The 16,366-nt window shown below is 44.9% G+C and overlaps 1 protein-coding gene across 1 annotated transcript in view; it reads left to right on the top strand.

Moving 5' to 3' along the window:
- patj (PATJ crumbs cell polarity complex component) overlaps positions 1 to 16,366 on the top strand; it is a 193,425-nt gene that overhangs the window by 149,301 nt on the left and 27,758 nt on the right. Inside the window, exons 32-33 of the mRNA XM_082956728.1 lie at positions 10,102 to 10,298; positions 15,803 to 15,894. Of these exons, the coding sequence (XP_082812854.1) occupies positions 10,102 to 10,298; positions 15,803 to 15,894 (289 nt within the window). The remainder of the gene's footprint in view (positions 1 to 10,101; positions 10,299 to 15,802; positions 15,895 to 16,366) is intronic.

The raw sequence follows: 16,366 nt of genomic DNA, 5'->3' as shown, positions 1-16,366 counted from the left end.
GTACAGTTAATCTCTTTCAGTAACGTGTTGAGGCCGGCAATTAAGGAGATTGACGGAGGCTCAATTAAAGCCGTTGCATATCTGCTGTATTTGAAGCACCCCACTGCCTTCTGCCCAGTTTCCCTGATGATGTTATGGCAATTAAGCTGTTTGTACCATCCCTGTAATTGTTGCATCTGCAGAGAGATTGTTTTCAGAACTAAAACTCTAAGAACTACCTAAGAAGCATTATGTTTCTCGGTCTGATATGTGCTTTTGAACACCTTCAATCAGTGTAGATGAAGAGGAGGAGACAGGTTAAAGCTTTGAGATATGGATTGTGTATGTGTGCCATTCAGAAGGTGAATAGGAAGACAAAAGATGAAAGTGCCTTTGAACAGGGTATGGTAGTAGGTGCCGGGCGCACCGGTTTGAGTGCGTCAAGAAATGCAACGCTGCTGGGTTTTTCCACGCTCAACAGTTTCCCGTATGGTCCACCACCCAAAGGACATCCAGCTTACTTGACACAACTGTGGGGAAACATTGGAGTCAACCTTGTAGAGTCCGTGCCCCGACGAATTGAGTCAGTCCTGAGGGCAAAAGGGGGTGCGACTCAATATTAGGCAGGTGTTTCTAATGTTTTATCCACGCAGTGTATGTGATGAGTCAGAATAGTTAGTATGTGTGCTTCAGTAGGTTCAAATAGGGCAGAGTTAATTGAGACATTACTGTGCCACAGAGTCAACACTCCAGAGGCTCAGCCACATTGCCTTTCCATGCGATTACCCCCCCTCCCCAATACTGTCTTCAGTCACACTGCTTGTGTGTGTTTCATTAGCCGTATGTACGGGATACACATAGTATACAAATACTTACTTGCAGGTTCCTTCTCGGCAACAGTAAGAAACAAGGCAACAGTAAACATGCCGTCCCCACGAATGATGCAGCCCCCGGGCCAATTAACACGTTTCAGTTAGCCAATCAGTGTAATTTTGTAAATGCCGGATCTCTCTGGCAAGACTCATCATTCACCCAAGCCAACGGAGACCAAGCCACAGTCCCTTCCCCGATTTCATCACGGGGACAACAATAAAAGGTAAGATTACAAATGTAAAGTTAGTGTCTCGGTAGAAATAGAAAACATTTTAGCGTAAGTGTTATACAGGGACGCGCAATTTCTTGTTCAATATGTGTTTTGGGGGTTTGGGGGACAAGTGTTTAAATTGTGCAGTATTTAGCTATCATGATTAGTCTGGTAGCAGCAGTTGTGCTCATTGTATAGCGTCCCCTTGTAGGAACCTAAAATCCCCCAAAGTTCTCACAAGGATAGTACAAGTGGGGACATTTTCCACGTCCCCATTAGTACAGAGGCTATTTTAAGCTTATGGGTTACGGTTAGTATTAGGGTAAGGGTGTTAAGGGTTAGGGAAAATAGGATTTTGAATGGAAATACATTTTTAGGTTCCCACGAGGATGGAACAAACCGAGTGTATGCTAGCATGTGTTTATCCTTGAAGACGAGGTGATGGACTGAGTCATAGGTGTTAAAGACCCACTGTTGGCCTAACCTTCATATCCAGTCTAGATCATTTTCGCTCATGTTTGGTCTCGGGGGAGGTTACCACTGAATTCAAATAACTCGTTGTCACTGGCAGTTATATTTGCAGCTTTACAACCAAGTGCAGCGGTTAGCCTGAGGGTCTACCTGTTTTTGCCATCATGCCAACTCCCTGGCCCTCATTGTCATGCTAAATGTTTGCCTTGACAATGACAGCAATGGTGTTGGCAAGAATACAAATAGACCTGGGACCAGGTTACAGGGAAGCCAAAGTTCTAGATTATAGGCTCTATTTTAACAAACCTAACACAATGGTGGATCTAAGTGCCGGCTCTAGCACTATAGATCCGGGGGTGTGTCAGAAATATTTAATGCTATTTTCACAGCCGTTATTATGAGCGTAATAGCTGGCGGTAGTGGGAAAGGGCTAGGTTTTGATGAATAAACAGGTCAATCAAGGCATTCCATGGCTTAATACTGCATGCTCTCCTGTCAAGTTTTAATGTCACATGCACAGCGAAATGTACAGCGAAATGCTTTAAACCCCAAAATGCAGTAATCAATAACAAGAACACAAGAAAGTAAGTAAGCATGCTATATACAAGGTCAGTCAGTTCCAGTACCATATTTACAACGTGCAGGGATACTGGAAGGATAGTTACATTTGTATAGGGGTAAGGCCATCATGATATGATACAGAGTTCTGTATGTTATTGACGGTCTTTGCGTTGTCATCAACTCCAATACGGCTGGGGGCATGGACTATTCTCATCCTGGTCCACTGGGGATTGATTGATACTACAGACCAAACAGCATTGGGCTACACTAACGAGTGATAGCAGCAGTACAACGCCCTCCTCACCAAAAAAACCATCCTGTGTTTGCTCAATATGTTTGGAGTGTTTGACAGCTTCAACGACTATAGGGTCACACTTGTCAAATAAATAATACTGGGCTCCCGTAAATTGTATTGTGTGTGTGTGATGCAAGTTCTCATTAAGCAAGATATCTCCTAGGCCTAGCATTATAGGACAGAAACATTTTCAATAGCCTGTTTGGAGGAGCATGTGTTTGGTAACCGGACAAGAGGCTTGGGAATGTGAATGGACACAAGCTGAATGGAGTGTGCACTGCAGGTTAAGACATTTTTCCAATTTGTCACATTCCTAATCTCTTGTTCCATGTGCATATGGGAACTGTGTGTCATGGCTGGATTGGCTGCCCTTCCACTGTCAAAATCCATGCCATAACCAACCGCTTTACCGATATTCAACCAGCTTTCAGTTGGCCTTAAATATCCCCACCAGTGCATACTGAAATTAGCACTTTGGAGTATGTTTTTAAGGGCACACTTCAGCGCAAGCGAGCTCATATAAAACTGTCAAGTTACCAATCCTGGCACTAGGGTTTGAAAATAGAAGATCCCTGGCTTTAACAGGTGGAAATTGCAAACAAGCGTACGTTTGACAAATGCACTGGTTTAACACCAGACACTAACACTGTCACGGTCCTTTATCCTTTGAGTAAAAAAAACACTTTTGGTGATCTATCTATCAGCCCAACCAACCGTCTCTTCTCTCTGTCATTTTTTTTGTTTTCTTTCGTCCCTTCTTTAGTTACGCCCCAAATAGCACCCTATTCCCAATACAGTGCACTACTTTGGACGAGAAATAGTCAATAGGGTGCCATTTGGGATGCTGACCTTTTCTGGCTTGGCTACATTTCTGTGGGCCTCTCTCATCCCTTAATCCTCTCCTCCAATAGAGATGATCTCACCTCGATCGAATTGACCTCGTGGGGTAAATGATGGAGAAAGGAAATAATCCCTAGTGTGTATGAGACTATTAGCTGTGTTTGTCTGTTTGTGATCAGGCCATTGGTAAATCGACAGCCCAATCATGGCTGGATTATTCCTGTCTCCTTCCACCCACCTTGTCTCAGCTGGCCACCCCCCTCCTACCCACATGTTTGTGCCAGATGCAGGCTGTGCGTGTGTGTGTGTGTGTGTGCGCACAGCCTGCATCTGGCATCATTATATATATATACACACACACACACACACCAATGCATACAGACTTTCTCACACGCTCTCTCTCGTTAACTCACTTATGTGCATATACGTCCTCTCACCTCACACACACACACATAGCAACACAGCGGTTCCTGCGAGAAGCAGAGAGCTCTAGTTAAAACAGCAGCAGCTGTCCTGCCTCCCACCCTACTGGGTGGAGTTGACTGTTATGCTAGCACTCCTTAACTCTCTAACTGTGTGTCTCTGTGTCTCTGTGTGTTGTGTGTGTGTGTGTGTGTGTGTGTGTGTGTGTGTGTGTGTGTGTGTGTGTGTGTGTCTCTCTGTCTCTGTGTGTCTCTGTCTCTGTGTGTGTGTGTGTGTGTGTGTCTCTGTGTGTGTGTGTGTCTCTCTGTCTCTGTGTGTGTGTCTCTCTGTCTCTGTGTGTGTGTGTGTCTCTCTGTCTCTGTGTGTGTGTCTCTGTGTGTGTGTGTCTCTCTGTCTCTGTGTGTGTGTGTCTCTCTGTCTCTGTGTGTGTGTGTGTGTGTGTGTGTGTGTGTGTGTCTCTCTCTCTGTCTCTGTGTGTGTGTCTCTCTGTCTCTGTGTGTGTGTGTGTGTGTGTGTGTGTCTCTCTGTCTCTGTGTGTGTGTGTGTGTGTCTCTCTGTCTCTCTGTCTCTGTGTGTGTGTGTGTGTGTCTCTCTGTCTCTGTGTGTGTGTCTCTCTGTCTCTGTGTGTGTGTGTGTCTCTCTGTCTCTGTGTGTGTGTGTGTCTCTCTGACCTTTTTTCTCTCTGCGGCAATGTGTTTTCTATTCAAAACTGAAATTGGTCCCCAAAATCAAACGGCTGACTGCGATGAAAGCCTCTACTGCCAACCGGACTCAAATATCAGATGGTTAGCAAAAAAGACAGGAAGAATAATGAGCACCCTGTGCACAGCAGTGTTTCTAGACCCAGGTGCTGGTTTTGGCAGGAACAACTAGTCTGTAGGGAATAGTGTGCCATTTTGGATGTGCCCATGGTACGTGTTGGAGATGCACAGATTATTCACAATCATCAGATCTTCACAGTGCCTGGAGAGTAAAAGTATTTCACTTCTCAACATGGTGTAATATTGTCATTCTGTGCAGAATGTGTCATTAACACACACAGACAGATGAGCCCAAACACCCACAAACTTGAGACCAATGGCGCGAACATCCAGTCTTTTTAATTCCATTTTATTTATTTTTTTAAACCTTAAACAGTGATTTATTAGACATAGTTATTTCATGAAAATAACTCAAAATATATTTTTAATCATTTATTTCCCTGAACCTTCTTTTGCCATTGAAATGCTCAGTCTGATTGTGTGGGCGTATTGATAGATTTACATACACAGCCCTGATTGGCGGATAGGATGGAGCTTACCCCTTCAAAGTAGGAGGATGCATATGCAAATAAAAGGTCATTGGTCATAATAATCAGATTGTGATTTCATGATCTGGTCCAAAAACTCCATCCCACCTGAACAGGCTGAACCCCCCCCCCACAAAGTGTGGACACACCTACTCATTCCAGTTTTTTTTTCTTTTGTCTACATTGAAGAATAATAGCGACGACATCACAACTATGAAATAACACATATGGAGTCATGTAGTAACCAAAAAAGTGTTAAACAAATCCAAATAGATTTTATATTTGAGATTCTTCTTCTTTGCCTTAATGACAGCTTTACACACTCTTGGCATTCTCTCAACCAGCTTCACCTTAAATGCTTTTCCAAAAGTCTTGAAGGAGTTCCCACATATGCTGAGCACTTGTTGGCTGCTTTTCCTTCACTCTGGGGTCCAACTCATCCCAAACCATCTCGATTGGGTTGAGGTCGGGTGATTGTGGAGGCCAGTTCATCTGTGTGTTTTGGGTCGTTGTCCTGTTGAAAAACAAATGAAAATCCCACTAAGCACAAACCAAATGGGATTGCGTATCGCTGCAGAGTCCTGTGATAGCCATGCTGGTTAAGTGTGCCGTGAATTCTAAATAAATCAGTGTCACCAGCTAATCACCCCCACACTATTACACCACCTCTTCCCTGCTTCACGGTGGGAACCACACATGCGGAGATCATCCGTTCACCTACTCTGCATCTCAAAAAGACACAGCGGTTGGAACCAAAAATCCCAAATTTGGACTCATCAGACCAAAGGATAGATTTTCACCAGTCTAATGTCCATTGCTCATGTCTCTTGGCCCAAGTAAGTCTCTTATTATTAGTAGTGGTTTCTTTGCAGCAATTCGACATTGAAGGCCTGATTCATGCAGTCTCCTCTGAACAGTTGAGATGTGTCTGTTACTTGAACTCTGTGAAGCATTTATTTGGGCTGCATTCTGAGGTGCAGGTAACTCTAATGAACTTGTTCTCTGCAGCAGAGGTAACTCTGGGTCTTCCTTTCCTGTGGCGGTCCTCATGAGAGCCAGTTTCACCATATATAGTTAAATAGGGTATACCGCCCAGCCCTACGATGGTAGTGGAGCACTGGACAGTGATGGAGGAGCCTCATTAACCAGTAGATGCTGACGTTGATGACCTGTCACTCTATCCCCGCTTTTCTCCCGCGCGTGCTTGCTCTCTCTCACCCCCCCCCCCCCCCCCCTCCTCTTCCACACCTCTCTCTCTCCCGCCCTCGCACTCTGACTGAAGTCTTAAACACAGCTACTATGCCACAGCTAAGTGTCGAACTAACGGGGACTGGCTTCTGTCAGACACTCCTTTTTCCTCTCCTCCTTTTCCACTCCTTCTCTCCACGGGATCATTCAAAGGTCCTTTTACCCAGCAGCCTCACTAAGGGCCTATTCAATCAAATATGGTCATGCCACTCAATTCCCCTTTTCTCTGTCATCTACACACACTCACTCACTCACTCACTCTCTCTCTTTCGCCCTAGCCTTTTGGGGGCCTTGAGGCATTTTGTTGGATGTAGAGAAATGTTGTCGTTTTAAAGTTTCCTGCAATTCTATACATTTGCCATGGTCGGTGAGAAGATTTTACAATTTTCAAACAAATTTCATGCAATTCTACATATTTTGCCATGAGGCGGAGAGAAGAATGTGCCGTTTTTAATATATCTGAGTAACTAACAAAATCAAGGGGGGCCCTCTGTAATTTGCATGATTACCTCAAGTTTAGATAGCTGGTTAGACTATATCCGGCGAGATGAATTTACCAATCGAAAAAAATGTAAGTGACATGGGCTAATTCAATGACTCTCGGTGACTGTCATAACTAGAGAAAAACTGTTGAAATTGCACCTTGTGTATTCTACTATACTAACTGTCCCCCCAAAATCCACGGGATCCGTGTGTCTGTTGGATGAAGTTATGGATTTGTATTTTCCACAGCCCAAGGCGTTGTCACTAAAACCACTGATACAGCCAGTTAACTGTTTTAAACCGCTCCTAATAAAACGTTCTAGCAACGTTTCTGACCAGAACCCTGCACCTCCATTGTCACGTTCCTCATTTTCTCTCTGTCCACATCTCCATCTTTCTACCTCTCTTAGGACTGAAGAGAGGCAGAGAAATGTCTCGTCTTCCCTTTCTCAACCCATCCAATTTCTTCCATCTCTTCCTTTCTCTTTCCCCTGAGTTTCTCTCCTTTCTTCCCCCCTCTCGCTTCCTACTTTTCTCCATTTCTCAACCCATCCACAGTTACTATCTCAAAGGTCTCTTGTTCTTTTCACTCCTTCCCTCTCTCTTTTCCACTCCTACGCTCACATTCAACCCATCCATGTAGTAAGGTCTCTCTCTTCCTCTTTTCCCTTGTCCCCCCCCCCCGACGCTCATGGAGTGATTCTCTCCCCCTCATTTTTATCGGTTGGAATTTATGGACCTCTTTGGGCTTTTAATTACTCTTCTCACGGCGTGTCTGGAATGTAAATCTCTCTCCCTCCCTGTATCTCTTGCTCTCTCTCTCCTTCCCTCTCTCATCCCCCCTCACTCTCTCCTTCCTCCTTCCCTCTGTTTCCATCTCTCTCTCCGCAGTAAAAAAAAAGAAATAGAAAATAAAAACATTGAGGGCCGCCTCAAAGGTCACAGACCATGCCTCCTTGTTCTGTCACTCTCCTCTCTCTTTTCTCTCTCTTGCCCCCTTCATGTTTACTGTGTTTTTAATCAAAACAGGAGTGAAAAACTATGCTGGGCAGAAAGGAAAATAAAAAGGGAGGAGAGAAAAGGGGGGATATTTAAGCGTGCATCATGTCATAGGGCCTGACGGCATTATGAAAGGTGAAGAGTTTTGTGAGCAGGGTCATGAATCCCAGTCATCCATCAAAATGTTGGAATAATGTTGGCTTGTTATTGTCGGGAGGCCTAAATAACGTTGCGTTGTGGTTTGAGAAGCATCCATCCCATTTGTCTCAGCCAAATAACGACCCGTGTGAACCTGTTTGCTGAATGGACGATCGGGTGATGGGATAAATGAGTTGGACGGAGGAATCTGTGTGCTATCAAGTGAACTCTGGAGTGGGTGGCTTTTTCATGGTGTTGCAGCAGGACCAAATTACCTTTTGAAAGTGTTCTCTCTTCCCTACTCTCTCGCACACACAACATAGACGCACAGGTTTGTGTGTATCAAGTAATCAGTTACGACAATTGCAGTTACATGTCTTTTACTAGTGTGTGTGAGAGAGTAGATGCTTGGCGTGTGCTTTTTAGTTGAAAAATGCCTCTCGAAACGTTTGAAATTGAATGAAATGCCGCGCATGAGAAGTAACCATCTCTCTGCGGTTGGTTCGATTTAAAGGGGTAATCAGAAGTGGAAACAATAACAACGCGGCCACCCCGCCCCTGGTACGGTGAAAAGCTGAGGGACAGGGCTGGAGAAATGTAACCACTCTAAAAATTCATAGACCGAGATATGGATGCAAGGACTTACTTACCATCCATGATATCAAAATTATCGTTTTAACCATATTTTCATGTGTGGGCAGAACTGAAAAAGCGTGTGCGAGCAAGGAGGCCTACAAACCTGACTCAGTTACACCAGCTCTGTCAGGAGGAATGGGCCAAAATTCACCCAACTTATTGTGGGAAGCTTGTGGAAGGCTAGCCGAAATGTTTGACCCAAGTTAAACAATTTAAAGGCAATGCTACCAAATACTAATTGAGTGTATGTAAACTTCTGGCCCACTGGGAATGTGATAAAAGCTAAATAATTCTCTCTACTATTCTTCTGACATTTCACATTCTTAAAATAAAGTGGTGGTCCTAACTGACCTAAGACAGGGAAGGAAGGATTAAATGTCAGGAATTGTGAAAAACTGAATGGATGTAGCAACTGCTGATTGTCCCTTTACAGGTGTTGCAGCAGGACCAAGTTTCCTTTGAAGATGTTCCCTCTGCCCTCTTTCTACACACACACACATATACACACACACATGCCCAGCGTACATGCGCAGGGCTGTTTGATCACCAAAAAAATGTGAAAGGCAGCTGCCTTTGAGGGAAATCTAATCCTATCACGTAAGATGGGCATTCAGTATCTTCAACAGGACACACAGCATCGCCATCAAAAGTCAACAGACGTGATTAGTTTCCATGACATGTACACACACACACTGAAGGATTTCAGTCAGGACCTCGGCTCTCTCCTGCCTTAGCCGTTGACCGAGGGTTGGAAAAATAAGAAAGGAAGAGAGATGAGAGAACACACAGGCCTGTGGTCCGCCCGGCCATCCCTTTACCCACGCCAGAGGATTACAGTAACCTGGCACCAGTGTAGATCTATCAGCTCTACAGCGGGACTCGGACACAGCCCTGGGGTACCCCAGAATGGGTTGATTTGGACAAAAAAAGCACATGCAGTGGGTCAAATAAATGCCTACTTTTTGAGAAGATGGAATGCAATGGTAGCCTGCTCCCTGTTTGTGCTGTAATGTTAACTTCTTGCCATTCTAAACATGACATGTTTGGCATGCAATGGAGTAACATGACACAAACAGACTGGTACCCAGGCTAATGCAATGGTGCATCCAAAGCGAGTTTTGAATACTGCTGCAATAGGGATTATTGCGTTGCATGCAATTACTTTTCGCCCTTGGCGATCGAGATAAACTAGCTAGCATTATAAAACTGGAAAGCAAAGCTTAGACTTTAGCTAGAGAGCAGAGATGAAAATGTTCCTCTGTGTAATGGAGGCAGCCCCGTGCCTCTTCAGAAAGTTGGGAGATATGGTAATTCTAATAATTGCACTCGTGTATAATGGAACAGGCCAGGGTATTCCACCGGCTGGACAGGTCAAATAGTCATCACAGTAAAGAGAAAGAAGAAACGTGTGTGTGTGTGTGTGTGTGTATGCCGCCTACTGATGTATGTGTCAAGAATTCAGTCAGGAGGGTTGCCTTTGAGACCTTTACTAGTGTGTGTGTGTGTGTGTGTGTGTGTGTGTGTGTGTGTGTGTGTGTGTAAGTCTAGATAAATGGTTTGCCGGTGTAATCTTTCCCCTCCAACTTTCTACAACACTGAAACACAGTATTAGAAATAACCACCTGCCTCTCTTCCTCTGCCCTCTCTCTCCCTCAGAGCGGATCAGGCTGCGCTACGGGGAGCTGTGCGGGGAGCTGCTGTGTGTGGAGCTGGACAAAGAGCGCCAGGGCCTGGGCCTGAGCCTGGCGGGCAACCGCGACCGCTCCTGCCTCAGCATCTTCGTGGTGGGCATCAGCCCCGGGGGCCCCGCTGCCAAAAACGGAAACATCCGTGTTGGGGACGAGCTGCTGGAGGTGAGAGGGGCCACACACATACACCTGTGCGAACTCACACATGCATATTCTCTCACACACGTGTGCGAAAAGACAGTCACAGACAGCCAATTGCAGGGGTTGATTAGGTGGACAGGGTAGTATAAGATGCCATGGTGGATAGTCTGCCCTTGTCCTTTCCCCTCTTGTTCTCTCTCTCCCCCATCCCCTGCGCATGCATTCTTTCATTTGTGATCGTCACAGCCCTTTCTCTCTCTCTCTCTCTCTCTCGCTCCCTCCCTCCCTGTAATAGTCTTATCCTGTTAAGCCCTTGAGGGAGAAAATGAAACGGCTCCATCACTGTCACTGTTGATGCCGAGGCCAGTGCTCCTCTCAGGCCACAGAATCCATCACAACACATCAAAACGGCATGTGCGAATAGGGGTGGGTGTGTGTGTGTGTGTGTGTCTGCCTCAGAGACGCAAAAAAAGTGTGCCTCTATACTTTCTTATACTGTGTCTTGTTTCTCCACTTTTTTTTGTTTGTCTTTTCTCGCTCATCCGTCTCTCTTCCTTTCTGTCTTTCTGGGAAGATTCCGAAAAAGCATTTTGCTCTTGTTGCCTCAATGAATGAAAACAACTTCTCCTTTTTGAGTGTGGGCCTACTACTAATGAATCTAAGCGGGGATTAGTCATGCAAAATAGATGCGATTAATTCTTCTGGTTGATTTAACTCTTGTGGTTTGATTAGAGTCGTTGCTGGGTTTGAGCTCTGGGACTGGCAGAGTAAGTGTCTAATGAATGCAGTGAACTCTGGAGCGTCTGTCGGTTTTCAAAACACGCTTGTCCGAGATGATCTTCCACAAACATCGACACTAACGTGGAAGAGCCTGAATTGGAACTGACATGTTGTCAGCTGACCTTTAGTCTGTTGTTATGATCTCTTCCTTTCTTTTTCTTTTTTCGTTCCATCACGTCACGTTCTCCTCCCTCCATCAGCCCTCTCTGTTGCGCTAGCGCTGCTCATTACAACAATGTCACTGCCACCATGACAAATGTTTGTTGACTGCCACAAGCAGCGACAGCGGAGGGAGGGAGACCCGACCCACTGCAACACACAGGCTGATGCGCGCGCATGCACACACACAGTCACAGGCTGATGCACACACACACATGCAGTGCTTTCGGGAAAGTATTCAGACCCCTTGACTTTTTCCACATTTTGTTACGTTAGACTTATTCTAAAATGGATTAAATTAAAACATATTGTCAGCAATCTACACACAATACCGCATAATGACAAAGTGAAAACAGGTTTTTAGAATGTATTCAGTGTAAAAATTAAACAGAAATACCTTATTTACATAAGTATTCAGACCGTTTCGCGATGCAACTCGAAATTGAACTCAGGTGCATCCTGTTTCCATTGATAATCCTTGATGTTTCTACAACTTGATTGGAGTCCACCTGTGGTAAATTCTATTGATTGGACATGATTTGGAGAGAAACACACCTGTCTATATAAGGTCCCAAAGTTGACAGTGTATGTCAGAGCAGAAACCAAACCAGGAGGTCAAAGGAATTGTCCGTAGAGCGCCGAGACAGGATTGTGTTGAGGAACAGATCTAGGGAAAGGTACAAAAAATGTTCTGCACGATTGAAGGTCCCCAAGAACACAGTGGCCTCCATCATTCTTAAATGGAAGAAGTTTGGAACCACCAAGACTCTTCCTAGAGCTGGCCTCCCGGCCAAACTGAGCAATTGGGGGAGAAGGGCCTTGGTCAGGGAGGTGACCAAGAACCTGATGGTCACTGACAGAGCTCGAGAGTTCCTCTGTGGAGATGGGAGAACATTCCAGAAGGACAACCATCTCTGCAGCACTTCACCAATCAGGCCTTTACGGTAGAGTGGCCAGACGGAAGCCACTCCTCAGTAAAAGGCACATGACAGCCCGCTTGGAGTTTGCAAAAAGGCACCTAAAGGACTCTGACCATGAGAAACAAGATTTTCTGATCTGATGAAACCAAGATTGAACTCTTTGGTCTGAATGCCAATCGTCACGTCTGGAGGAAACCTGGCACTGTCCCTACGGTGAAGCATGGTGGTGGCAGCATCATGGTGTGGGGATGTTTTTCAGCTGCAGGGACTGGGAGACTAGTCAGGATCGAGGGAAAGATGAACGGAGCAAAGTACAGAGAGATCCTTGATGAAAACCTGCTCCAGAGCGCTGAGGACCTCAGACTGGGGCGAAGGTTCACCTTCCAACAGGACAACGACCCTAAGCACACAGCCAAGACAACGCAGGAGTGGCTTCGGGACGAGTCTCTGAATGTCCTTGAGTGGCCCAGCCAGAGGCCGGACTTGAGCCCGATCGAACATCTCTGGAGAGACCTTAAAATAGCTGTGCAGTGACGCTCCCCATCCAACCTGACAGAGCTTGAGAGGGTCTGCAGAGAATAATGGGAGAAACTCCCCAAATGCAGGTGTGCCAAGCTTGTAGCGTCATCAAGAAAGTACTGAGTAAAGGGTCTGAATACTTATGTAAATGTTATATTTCAGTTATTTTTTTATTTGAATAAATTGGCAACAATTTATAAAAACTGTTTTTCCTTTGTCATTATGGGGTATTGTGTGTAGATTGATGAAGAAAATGGCTGTAATGTAACAAAGTGTGGAAAAAGTTAAGGGGTCGAATACCTTCCGAAGGCAATGTACTATAAACACAGAGTCACACACACACACACACACACACACACGCTGGTTCCACATTTTACACACACACACACCCAGTCACATGCTGGTTCCACATTTTACACACACACACACACACACACACACACACACACACACAGTCACACACAGTTACACACACACACACACACACACACACACACACACACACACACGCTGGTTCCACATTTTACACACACACACCCAGTCACATGCTGGTTCCACATTTTACACACACACACACACAGTCACACGCACACACACACACACACACAGGCTGGTACACATTTTACACATTTTACACACAGTCATAGGCAGATATACATACATACATACATACATACATACACACACAGTCATAAATGCAGACACACACACGCACGTACACTGTTAATCACAGGCTGATCCACGTGCTCACACGCAAACACACACATACACACTCCCTCCCTCACTGATGAACACTGACACCCACACTAAAACCCTCACAAACCGTGTGTCTGAGCCCATCTAAGCCCCAGTCAGGATATGTGCTGTTCCACCAAAGCAAGGTGTTGGGGCTGTGTGCTGGTCCATTCGTGTCTTAAGAGTGCTGAAATGCCTATTGATTTAACATTTGGAAGTAGCGGATACGACTGAATGTGCTCATTTGAGTAGCAGGCAGATGTGGATTGTAGGGGGCTAGCAGGCAAGCTCAATTACCTTTCAGTAAAATCTGTCTCAATTAGGGGTGGGGGGGGAGGGTGTAAGTCAATGTGGGTGTGGGTGTGTGCCCACATCAGTAATCATGTGCTAACGCCTGCTGCCACTAAACACTGTTGTCACACTTGGGCAGAAGCATCGTGCCTTCATTGTTGCCATCTAGAAGGTTACTGTGTGTGATGTGTGTTTTGCTGCACACGTGTGTATTTGCTTACAGGGTGTATTTGTATATGCCTGTATGTGTTCATGCATGTTTGAGTCTTTTATGTTGCTATGTGTTTGTCAGAGAGAGAAATAATATTAAATCCATCCCTTCTTCCTGTTTATGATACAGTGGGGGAAAAAAGTATTTAGTCAGCCACCAATTGTGCAAGTTCTCCCACTTAAAAAGATGAGAGGCCTGTAATTTTCATCATAGGTACACGTCAACAATGACAGACAAAATGAGAACAAAAAATCCAGAAAATCACATTGTAGAATTTTTTATGAATTTATTAGCAAATTATGGTGGAAAATAAGTATTTGGTCACCTACAAACAAGCAAGATTTCTGTCTCTCACAGACCTGTAACTTCTTCTTTAAGAGGCTCCTCTGTCCTCCACGCGTTACCTGTATTAATGGCACCTGTTTGAACTTGGTATCAGTATAAAAGACACCTGTCCACAACCTCAAACAGTCACACTCCAAACTCCACTATGGCCAAGACCAAAGAGCTGTCAAAGGACACCAGAAACAAAATTGTAGACCTGCACCAGGCTGGGAAGACTGAATCTGCAATAGGTAAGCAGCTTGGTTTGAAGAAATCAACTGTGGGAGCAATTATTAGGAAATGGAAGACATACAAGACCACTGATAATCTCCCTCGATCTGGGGCTCCACGCAAGATCTCACCCCGTGGGGTCAAAATGATCACAAGAACGGTGAGCAAAAATCCCAGAACCACACGGGGGGACCTAGTGAATGACCTGCAGAGAGCTGGGACCAAAGTAACAAAGCCTACCATCAGTAACACACTACGCCGCCAGGGACTCAAATCCTGCAGTGCCAGACGTGTCCCCCTGCTTAAGCCAGTACATGTCCAGGCCCGTCTGAAGTTTGCTAGAGAGCATTTGGATGATCCAGAAGAGGATTGGGAGAATGTCATATGGTCAGATGAAACCAAAATATAACTTTTTGGTAAAAACTCAACTTGTCGTGTTTGGAGGACAAAGAATGCTGAGTTGCATCCAAAGAATACCATACCTACTGTGAAGCATGGGGGTGGAAACATCATGCTTTGGGGCTGTTTTTCTGCAAAGGGACCAGGACGACTGATCCGTGTAAAGGAAAGAATGAATGGGGCCACGTATCGTGAGATTTTGAGTGAAAACCTCCTTCCATCAGCAAGGGCATTGAAGATGAAACGTGGCTGGGTCTTTCAGCATGACAATGTTCCCAAACACACCGCCCGGGCAACGAAGGAGTGGCTTCATAAGAAGCATTTCAAGGTCCTGGAGTGGCCTAGCCAGTCTCCAGATCTCAACCCCATAGAAAATCTTTGGAGGGAGTTGAAAGTCCGTGTTGCCCAGCGACAGCCCCAAAACATCACTGCTCTAGAGGAGATCTGCATGGAGAAATGGGCCAAAATACCAGCAACAGTGTGTGAAAACCTTGTGAAGACTTACAGAAAACCTTTGACCTGTGTCATTGCCAACAAAGGGTATATAACAAAGTATTGAGAAACTTTTGTTATTAACCAAATACTTATTTTCCACCATAATTTGCAAATAAATTCATTAAAAATCCTACAATGTGATTTTCTGGATTTTTTTTCTCATTTTGTCTGTCATTGTTGACGTGTACCTATGATGAAAATTACAGGCCTCTCTCATCTTTTTAAGTGGGAGAACTTGCACAATTGGTGGCTGACTAAATACTTTTTTCCCCCACTGTAAACACCTGGGTTGTGTTCATTATGCATCAAGGGAAGAAAACGGACTGAAACAGTGAGGGGCCAACCTGAACTTATCCAATAAGAAATATTTGTTTTTTTTCTCTGTTGAAAACGTTTTGTTACGTTGTGCCATAATGAATATGATACGGATTGTAGTTCAACTCTCCTTCTCTCCTCCCCATCAGATCAACAACCAGGTCCTGTATGGCCGCAGCCACCTCAACGCCTCAGCCATTATTAAGAGCGCCTCGTCCAAGGTCAAGATTATCCTCATCAGGTAAGGCTAGTCAGCTGACCCTGCAACCAAGGGCGTCAACGCCTATTCAAAAGGAGGGGACACCGAAAACCCAAAGTTATTTTGTTCGTTAAATCAGACAAGACGCACTTAGGCTACCCTGAGCACAGTCAACACAAACATATTTTATAGGTAGGCTAAGAATATAATGAAATATAACAGAATAAAATGGAATCGCTGTCATATAATATTTTTTTTTTTAAACGGTTCCATTTTGAAACAGCCCAAGGCAAGCCCTTGCTTTTTAAATCCCCGTTTCATCTCTTTCCTACCCTCACTCCACATTTGTTAGGGAGCAGGCGTTAGGATCATACATTGAGAGTATCTTCATCATGTTACCGATGCAAAATAACAGCAATCCTATGGGCTTTACGCGATCGAGCAAAAACAACGGCAAAAACAACGGCCTCTAAGGCTACATTAACCTATTGCACGCTAAATGTTTCTGATCAGT

This window comes from Salmo salar, chromosome 10 (genome assembly GCF_965601325.2).
Source record: "Salmo salar chromosome 10, fSalSal1, whole genome shotgun sequence".
NCBI lineage: Eukaryota > Metazoa > Chordata > Actinopteri > Salmoniformes > Salmonidae > Salmo > Salmo salar.
This window is presented reverse-complemented; position numbering and strand designations above follow the sequence as displayed.